The 10,045-nt window shown below is 52.2% G+C and overlaps 1 protein-coding gene across 1 annotated transcript in view; it reads right to left on the bottom strand.

Annotated features, from left to right (window-relative positions):
* HIP1R (huntingtin interacting protein 1 related) overlaps positions 1–9,977 on the bottom strand; it is a 30,808-nt gene extending 20,831 nt beyond the window's left edge. Inside the window, 2 exon segments of the mRNA XM_045296722.1 lie at positions 9,790–9,854; positions 9,940–9,977. Coding sequence (XP_045152657.1) covers positions 9,790–9,854; positions 9,940–9,977 — 103 coding nt within the window.
* Positions 9,978–10,045: the final 68 nt, after the last annotated feature.

Below are 10,045 nucleotides of genomic sequence, written 5' to 3'. Positions count from 1 at the left end.
AAAAAAACCTGAGGTCATGGTAATGGGGGGGACGGGACATTAAAGAACTAGAGGAAGGTTGTATGAAGACTGTAACTCTTTATGGGAGTAGAAAGCCTCATCTTTCTTTCTGCTGCGGAGCAGCTGGTAGTTTTGAACTATGGACTCTGTCGGTTAAGCAGCCCAATATGTAACCAGTACGCCAGCCAAGCTCTTCCTGTGGGCTATGGCAGGGCCAAGAGAGGAAGCTGGCTGGGGAGCTGCTTAAAAGGACCAGAGTCCAACTCAGCAGGTTCTCTCCTGCAGAGCAGCGACTGGTTTCAAAAGCACAGAGCCACGATAGGTCTCCTATGGAAAGCAAATAAAACACTTCTGAAACTAAACAGCAGCAAAAGGCCAACGCAATCAAAGCAAAGGCCAAGGACGTGCACAGCTAGTTCACCGCAGAGGCGGTTCAGAAGGCCGAGAAGCATTGCTCCTTTCCACGGCCACAGAGTAACTCCAAGTCATGGTGACCCTGGAGGGTCGAGTGGAACTGCCGCCGCACTTCTGAGGCTGTCAGTCTTTCCAGAAGAAGGCTGCCTCGCCTTTGGAGCTGCGCCGTGGAGCAACTGGTAGGTTTGCCAGCTAATGCCGGGTCAGTGGGCTGAGCTAACTTCGTTAGCCATCCTAAACCCGCACCAAACTCACTGCCACCGTGTTGATTCCAGCTCACAGCGACCCTCTACAGACAGGCAGAACTGCCCTGTGGGCTTCTGGGACGGCAGCCCTTTACGGGCACAGACAGCCTCGTCTTTCTCTGGCCGAGTGGCTGGTGCTTTCGAAGTACTGACCTTGTGGTTACCAGCGCAGTGCACAACCACTTCGCCACCAGAGTGCATCAGCCAGCAGAAAGTCACAAATGGAACAGCCGAGAGATGGCCCACTCCTAGGGTGTGGGCGAGCATGGCGAAGCGGGGAATGATAGGTGCTGTGAGGCCGGGGGCAAACTGGCACTCTCACCCATTGCTGGCGGAGTGTCCCATGGTGCAGCCCCTGTGGGAAACGTTTGAGGGCTTCTCCCAAAGGTGAACACCAATTGCCACAGGCGGCTGCAGCAAATTCAAACCAGAAAAACCCACAACCCAACTCACTGCATCGAGTCAATGCTAACTCATTAGTGGCTCCTGCCGCCGCCACGGGTTTCTGAGACAGTCACTGTGTACAGTAGAAAGGCCCGCTCCCGTGAGCTGCTGGGGGTTTGGAAATGCACACCACAGACTGAAGCCCAGACTGTAACCAGTACACCACCAGGGCTCCAACTCAGCCCGGGAAACGGCCCGCAGTGAAGGCGGGGTGCAACCAGAAACCTGTACCCCGACGTTCCTGGTGGCACGGTTCACAGTGGCCAGGAGGCGGAGTCAACTTAAATGTCTGGTCCCAGCGGGTGGAGAAACAACGTATGACCTGCTGCTTAGCTTGGGGGTGGGGGGTGAGGTCCCACTGAGCGAGACAAGCCAGCTGCAAAGGGATCCAGAAACCAGGGACGAGCGTTTGCTTGGAGGGCACGGGTTTGCCTTCCTGGTGGTGGAATTCTTTGGGGAAATGATGCTTTTTGCAAAGTCTGCATATTGCATGGGGGCACAACTTGAAGGATGCCGTCAATGTCACAGCCATACATGTGTGGAAATGATTGAATTCATCCACGTTTTGTGGTCTTGTGAACATTTCCACCACAAAAGCCCTACCACCCCATGTCCCCGCTCCTCCCCCGGTAGGTATGTGTGTCCCCCTGGCTGCTGTGCAGCACTGGCTCAGTCCATAGGTCCTCCTGAGCCCGAGGCGGGACGGCGGGGTGGGTGGTGGGTGGGGGTGGGGCGCACAGCCCGCCCACAGCATCCACTTATAAGTGAGGCATTCAAAGGCTGAGGAAGAGGAGGAGCACTTCTTCAGGGATTCCATGTTGAAATAGTAGGAACTGAGGGAGGGGACTGCCGCCTAGTCAGTTGTGACTCACAAGGACCATGGGGGCCAAGTCGGACTGCCCCGTCGAGTTTCCAGGCTGCATTTTTACCGACCCCGTCTCCCTCCCAGGAATGGGGTTGGGGGTGCTGACTTTTCAGTTAGAGCCGAGCGCTTAACCATTGGGCCGTGAGTGCCTTCTATGTGGGGACACACTGGCTTAAACAACACACACTGTCTCCTGGTGGTTCCCTTTCCCCCCCCAAGCGTTTAAGTTTAATTGGTTCTTCTGGGACATCTTTTTCTGTGTGCAGCCTCTGTGCTAGTCTGGGTTGACTGGAGAAACAGATTCATGGCCACTCATGTATATACGAAAGAGGTTTATATCAAAGAGTAATTGTACATTAAGAAAACATCCCAGCCCAGTCCAGATCAACTCCATAAGTCCGATGTTAATCTATATGTCTGATACCAGTCCATAAATTCCTTTCAGACTCATGCAACACATGCAATGACACCGAATGCAGGAAGATCACAGGCCAGTGGGTGGAAAGTCTTGTGGATCCAGTGGCGGTGGAAGCCCCTTAGCACTGGGAGGGGTCTTCACGTGGCTCCTCCAGCTCCAGCGCTCTGGTTCCGTCAGCGCAGCTCCATGTGGCTTGTCAACAAGAATGTCTCACAGGGAGAGTAGGTCTGGCCTCCAGTGAGCATTTTATCTCCAAAGCACCTCCAAATGAGTACATCAAGCTGTGACCTGATTGACAGTCTAGCCTCCACCGCTTCAAAAGTTGACAGGAGGTTATGTAACTGCCACGGCCTCCCCTCGGGTTTAGGAACAATTTGTTCCTTCCCAGTACGGATATTTCAGTGTGACCGGGGGAGGGTCGTTCCAACCACGAGCTGAGTCCGGTGACGCACCTGAGGGGCTTCTTTCACCTGCATGTGCTCAGTGACCAGAGGCTCCACATCTAAGCCCTTACATTCAGCATGACTTTCTGCCACTGTAAGCACATGCGGCAAAAATTCAGCACTCTTTTTGGGCCCCAGACCCTGCGTCCCACCCCACTGTTTGGCCTGGGCGCGCATACCTGGTCTGCCACTGAAAGGGTGGAGCAGCCCCCACTGCTTCTGCCAAGGGGCAGCTTCCAGATACTTGATGGCCTGCGCCGTTTCACAGGTGTGCTTTGAATGGGCACTGAAGATGACCCTCTCAATTTGCATGATCTGGTGGGGGTTTCTGGGTCAAGTAAGTAGCAAACCATTTTGGCAGACCAGCTGAGGCCACTACAGGAAGAGCTGTTGGTTTACTTTTTAATGAGGCTACTAGACTATTTCAAACAAGTCCGGGGCCGCTCATCCACGTTCTGCCTGTCCCAGCAGCAGCTGTGGCCGAGAACGCCCGAGTGTCAATAAATGTTCCTTTTCAAAGCTCTGGCCCCCGAGGCTGCGGGTGACTGCGGCACTGACCTGGAGGTGGAGCTATAAACGGAAGGCAGCTGTGCCGAGAAACTGCCCCACACCCCACCTCCCAGCAGCCCCAGGTGGGTTTACACAGGCATTCCATGTCCGAGGTGCTGGTGGCCTCTTCCCTGGTCCTGAACTGACAGGAGGCTTTCGGACTCTATCTGAGGTTTATGCTCAGCTACTTACCATACCGTCAAGGGTTCAAACCCACCCAGTATCTCCCCAGGGCAGGAGACCTGTTGTCAGCTTCTGCAAAGACATAGCCCAGACAACTCCACAGGGCAGTCCTCTGTCGTCTGGGGTCACATTGACTCCTGGACACCCAACCACAACCCAGAATCTTCCAGGAGGCGGCGGCGGAAGCCCCAGGAGGCGGAGGAAAGAGAAGGAGAGCGCAGAATTCCTGTCTGGGACTTCCAAGCCTCTTCTCTGCTGAGTCTTCAAAGAGCGGTGCCCGTTCCAGTGGCAGAGCATAAAGAGTGCTCACACTTAGAGCGACCTTTTTGGGGAGCAGGGAGCTAGAAAGGTCTGCTGAGTACTGGCTCAGCACCTACTATGTGGCAGGCACATATACGAGAGGGCTTCTTAAAGTTCGGGGAAATGTTCTGTTGTCTTTTAATAGCATTGGGGGCAGTTCTAGCCTGTCCTGTAAGGTGGCTATCGGTCAGCACTGACTCAGCGGCAACCAGTAGGTTTGTTCTGTGGAAGGAAAGCCTGATCAAAGCAGTAAGACTGACCCCTGAGGCCAATGTGGGTGGACATGGTCTTCCTCTCCTGACTCTGTCTTTACTTTGTCTGGGAGAAACTCAGACCCTGCTGCTCATCAGGCTGTGAGACCCCACCTCCTGGAACTCCCCCCACCCCACCCCCAGCCAAAAAAAAGAAAAAAAAAAGTTCTACAAAGTTTTGGAAGACCCCTGGCACTCTGGTCTCCGTAGTGAAGGAGCTCTGGTACAAAGTGTCTCTGCTCTGCACTGGGCTGGTTCGAACCCACGAGCGGCTTCACCAGGAACACAACGTGCCCGCCGGCTTCTGTAAAGATACGGACTTGGAAACCCTCTGGGGGCAGTTGCAGTCTGTCCTGTAGGGCTGCCAGGCGCTGGAATCGACTTGGCGGCAGGGGGTTTGGGTTGGTCCAGTTTGGGGATGGCGGCTGTGACATCACCACAAATACTGGTTTAAAGAAAAGCATCATCCCACCGTTCTAGAGGATCATAGATCAGAATAGCTCTCCTGGGGCTGTGGTCGGAAATCGGAACTGCGCGGTTTTCTGGAGACTCTAGGGAACACCTCCAACTCACTACTATCGAGTCAGTGCTACCTACTCACAAGCAACCCTACAGGACAGGAGTAGAAAGCACGCTTTCTCCCAAGGAGTGACTGGTGGTTTTGAACAGCTGATCTTGCAGTTAGTAGCCCAGCCCGTAACCACTACAGCACCAGGGCTCCTTAGGGACACCTAGAACTTCTACAGGTCGCCAAGTGCCTCGGCTCGTGGGCCCTTCCTCCAGCTTCATCCAAAGCCTCTATCAGCAACAAACCCAGGGACAAGGGGACAATAAGAGATCTAAAACCAATGGTGAGGAGAGCGTAGAATGCCTGAGGGGGGTTGATCAAGTGCAATGTAGCTGAGAGAAAGTATTGAGAGTTGAATGAAGTTGAACTTGATAGTGTGTGGGAGGAGGTCAGATGCACAGGCATTCCCCACCCTGAGGGTGATCAGTTGCCAGACTGCACTGGGCCTGCTCCCTGCTGCTGGAGACAATGGACTACTTCTCTCTGAAGCTTGGGACCATTAGCTTGGTTCCTATAGGAGGGGTTTGCACTCTACTGATAATGGTTCCTATGGAGACCCAGGAACAGGTCAAAGTTAATCTGCCATCCTAAATCTAGGATCTGCCCATCTTGTCACATGTATACCCCCAACCCCTCCTCTTCCTATTGCGTGTATGTCCCTAGACCACCCCCTCTCTTTACTGTATAACCTATAGTGCAACCCCTTCCTGTGACGTATGTCTTCACCTGTAATTAGGGGGCTTGCACGTCCCGAGAGATAAAAGCTTGGGAAGCATTAAAGTTTCTGTCTCTCCCTCCATGTGGACCACCAAGTGGGGCTGAGGTGAGCAATGCTATCGTAAAATGTGTCTGACTCCATTTATTTCTATATATCTCTTTTATCTCTAATGCTCTCTATAACTTTGTTATAATCTTTACTTATTATCGCTGTACAATTGCGCCTACCGAACCCATAGTGATTGTGCTAGGAGCTGGTTTCTCCTGGCAATAGTGGGAGAGGAGGAAAGTAAAAAGAAACAGACGACAGAAGTTGGAAGCAAAAGACAGTTATAGAGGTATATTTATAGGCATGCACGTATGTAAATATGTTAATATATAACGACAGAGATACAGGTCTATGTACATGTATTAAGGTAGCAGACAGGCATTGGGTCTCTTCACGAGTGTTCTCTCAATGCAAGAACACTTTGTTCTAATAACCCAGCATGGGTACATAAGCAAAGGTGGCGAGGAAAGCAGATGAGGCCCCGCTATCAAAAGATGTTGTCTCTGGGGTCTTAAAGGACTGAAGTTAAATAAGCGGCCATCTAGCAGGGAAGCGACAAAGCCCACATGGAAGAAGCACACCAGTCCGTGTGATCACAAGGTGTTGACAGGATCAGGTATCAGAAGACCCAAAACACACAAATATATCTATGCAAATGATGGGGGCTGGACTGGAGACCCAAAGCCCAACTGTAGACATTGGACATTCCCTCACAGAAGGGTCACAGGAAGGAATGAGACAGCCAGGGTGCAGTATAGCACCTACGGAACACACAACATTCCTCTGGTTCTTTAATGCTTTCTCCCCCATCCCCCCACCCCCAACTATCATGATCCCAGTTCTACCTTACAAATCAGGAGCATGTACACTGGTACAGATAAGCCCTCTCAACACACGGAATCCAGGACAGATAAACCCCTCAGGAACAGTAATGGGAGTAGCTATACCATGAGGGTAGGGAGAAGGTGGGGGAGGGGGGAGAATGGCGAACCAACTATAATGACCGAAGTAGTATTACACACCCCCTCCCATGAACAAGAGAAATGTGGGCAAACGGCGACAGTGGATGGTGTAAGATATGAAAATTACAATAATTTATAATTTGCCAGGGGTCCACAAGGGTGGGAGGAGTGAGGGAGGGAGGGTAAAAAGAGGAACTGATACCAAGGGCTCAAGCAGAAAGAAAATGTTTTGAAAATGATGATGGCAACATATGTACAAATGTGTTTGATACAACTGAGGTAAGGACTGTTATAATAGCTGTAAGAGGCCCCAATAAAATGATTTATTAATTAAAAAAAAAAGCCTGTATCAGCAGCTTAAGCCAAATCAAAGGCCCTTCCCTATTTGAATGACGGCGGAAGCCACCTTGATCCACCGACAGCATTAATTCTCCTCGCCAAACGAAACCAAGCCAGCTGCTGTCCAGTGGGCATGTCGCGATCCGATAGCACAGAGTAGAACTACCCTACCCCATTGGATTTCCCAGTCGTCCTCTTTATGGGAGCCGACAGCCTCCTGATCCGCCATCAGAGCAGTTAGTGGGTTTGAACTGCTGAGTTTCCCGTTAGTAGCTGAGCACTTAACCATGACACCAGCAAGGCTCCTCGCCCCCTACTACCTTAATTCTTACCAAGTAAGGGCACATACTCACTGGTTCTCATCATCAAGGTGAGGACACCTCCAGGGAGGCCCTGATTCAGGATGCCCTTAGACCTTAAAAGTGTCCTAGGACAGAGGCAGGGAACCTCCCCGTCCCCAGCCCCAGCCAAGGGTGTTTTGGATATTTATAACGTGATTCTCGGGCCATACAAAATTATCCTTTTAGAAACTAGCCTGCTATATTGGGTCAAACTTATTTTAAAAATCATTTTATTGGGGGCTCTTACAGCTCTTAGCACAATCCATACATCCATCCATTGTGTCAAGCACATGTGAACATATGTTGCCATCATCATTTTCAAAACATTTTCTTTCTACCTGAGCCCTTGGTATCAGCTCCTCATTTTTCCCTCTCCCCTGGGTCAAACCTTTAAGGAACTCACTCCAATGTGATGGCTGGCACTGCTTCTCTCGGTGAGGTGTGTGATGTTAGCTGGTCGTATGATTTGCTGGGCCTTACATGGCCCGTAGCCAGATGTTCCCTGCCCCAGCCCTAGGAGGGATTTTTACAGAAATGAGGAAACCACTGAATCAGGGACCGTCGGGAAAGATCCTGCCGTAGACATGCAGGTGGAATGCAGGTCTACTTGTCTGCCAAGAGTTCTCCATGCTATGCCTCATCTCGGCAGTGGCACAGCACCATCCGTGCACACCCCCAATACAGGTACCCACTGCCATCAAATCAATTCAGACTCATAGTGACCCTGTCGGGCAGACAACTGCCCCTTATGTAAGCCGACAGTCAGACCTTTCTCCGGGGAGTGAACCTGGCCAACTTAACTGCCAACCTTTCTGTGAGCAGCCCAACGAAGCTCAACCCACTGTGCCACCATGACCCTTGACCTCCCCAGAACCACTCCCTTCCATTGAGTCGACGGCAACTCCTAGGGACCCTATAGGGCCGGGTAGCACGTCCCGTTGATTTTTGAGACTTTAAATCTTGACGGGAGCAGAAAGCCTCACCTTTCTCTTGAGGAGCTGCTGGTGGGTTCAAACTGCTGATCTGGAGGGTGGCAGTCCAGCACATGACCCACCAAGTCACAGGGCTGGCTCCTTCCAAAGACAGGCAGTACCACAGAAAAGGAAAAAGCAAAAGAAGTGTCGTCTCCACTTTTAAAAGGGATTTTTATCACCAAAGGGAATGGCGGATGGCCACAGGGAAGGACAGCACAGACCACTTTTAAGGATACTTCCCCGAGTACTACCAAGAGTTAGTCTCAGAAGCCCACAGGAACGGTTCCACCCTGTCCTCCGGGGTCCCTCTGAGTCTGCATCGACTCAATCACAATGAGAGTTGTCCCTCCCCTCCCCCCGAAGTACTACAGTCTATTGCTCTCTCACACACACAGACACATTCACACACCATGAAATACACACAAGCAGCCTGACTGCCCTTCCTACACAGGCCCCTCCGAGTGCTGACCTCACAGACATAATGCGCCCTGTGGAGAAAGCTAATCTGGACGCTATTCCACAGGACTCAGGAGTCCTGGTGGGGACCTCAGTGCCGAGGGCCACGGCGCTGTACCACACCTCCGCACTGTGTCTGCGTTGACAAGAGGCAGCCACGCAGGGGGAAGCAGCCTCGGCCTGTCAGGACCGTGTGAGCAGGCATCGGGAGCCCCCGTGGCCCTTTTCTGAGAACAGGGCATCCGGAGTGCTCCTCTACCAGGGTTTGGTCCCCCGAGGCTGGACAAGCTAATGAAATATGAACCACGCACAGAACCTAATTCTTACCTCCCTCGGGAGATCACTCTGAAGACAAGCAGACCCAAAATCCGGCTTGTCAGAAAAACAAGAAAAAGGTGTGTGTGTTCATAAAGAACTTCCTCTCAGACCTTCAAAAACCCAACCAGCTAAAAATAAAACAAGACAGCCAGCTTCTTGTTTACCAAACAACGGCGATTTCCTCTCTGACAGTAACTTGAGAGTAAGATCAATGAACTTGGCCCTCTGGAAAAAAAAACGGCCTCTCTTTATTCAGAGCCAACGAACTTGGCTCTCGAAATGGCAATCATACCTCCTTCAAATCTAAAATCTCAGAAATCTAAAAATGGGAGCAAATCAAGCGTCTGACGATGGCCAGGCTCTCTCTGCCAATTAAGGAGTTTTGTCCCAACTTCCCAGTTGGGAATTACCAATCACGTTAATGTGAACACGATCACATTGTGACACACGGGTGGTTAATTACAGTAAATGCTACGTTCGGCTTCTTGTTTGGTTTTAATGGCCAGCTCTCTGACGGAGCAAAGACCGGACAGATGACCACACGGAGAAATTAGGAACTCGGGGGCAGGGTGGTTTCCTGGACAATCGCAGATTTCATGATCATTTTTTCATTGCCCATCAACACAAGCTAAGGTTAGATGGTCCCCCACCCCCCGCCCCTGCTTTTCTTATTAAGCCAAGCTGTTGCAGAATGCACGTGCCACCTTGATTTGAAAGCAACGGCAGCCCTCGGAGCTTTCTGCACCGAAGAGCAGCCATAATGTCACCACCGGCCGGGAGTGTCCCTTTGGTTTCCTTTAGCGACGGGGGCAGAAATTCTCGGCCATTTCAGCCCAGCTTGATCGACTTTGGCACATCAACAAAGGCGCCCTCCTCCACACCAGGTGCAAGCGAGCGAGAGGAAAAGGAACCGAGAACCGAACGGCAGTCCCGCCCCACCGCGCAGCGCGCACCCGGGGTCCGGGGGTCCTTGGCGACCACCGCCCCCGGCCCCCAGTCGGGCCCCGCGCCCCAGGCCCTGGGGGCGGCGTGGGAAGCGCAGCGCGGGCGGCCCGGGAAGTTTCTGTCTGGCGGGTTTAATGAGCGGGTGGGAGCCTGTTTACGCGCGGGCCAGCGCGAGGGCGAACAAGTCGGGCCGCATCGGAGAAACTTGTCACCGGGGCCCCGCGGAGAAGGAAACGGGGAGCTTCCTGGAACGAGACGCTCGGC

The sequence above is a fragment of the Echinops telfairi genome, unplaced genomic scaffold, assembly GCF_000313985.2.
Source record: "Echinops telfairi isolate 266 unplaced genomic scaffold, ASM31398v2 ScPeMD7_7412;HRSCAF=8450, whole genome shotgun sequence".
Taxonomy (NCBI): Eukaryota; Metazoa; Chordata; class Mammalia; order Afrosoricida; family Tenrecidae; genus Echinops; species Echinops telfairi.
Note: the sequence above shows the minus strand (reverse complement) of the source record. Positions and strands in the feature narration are given on the sequence as shown.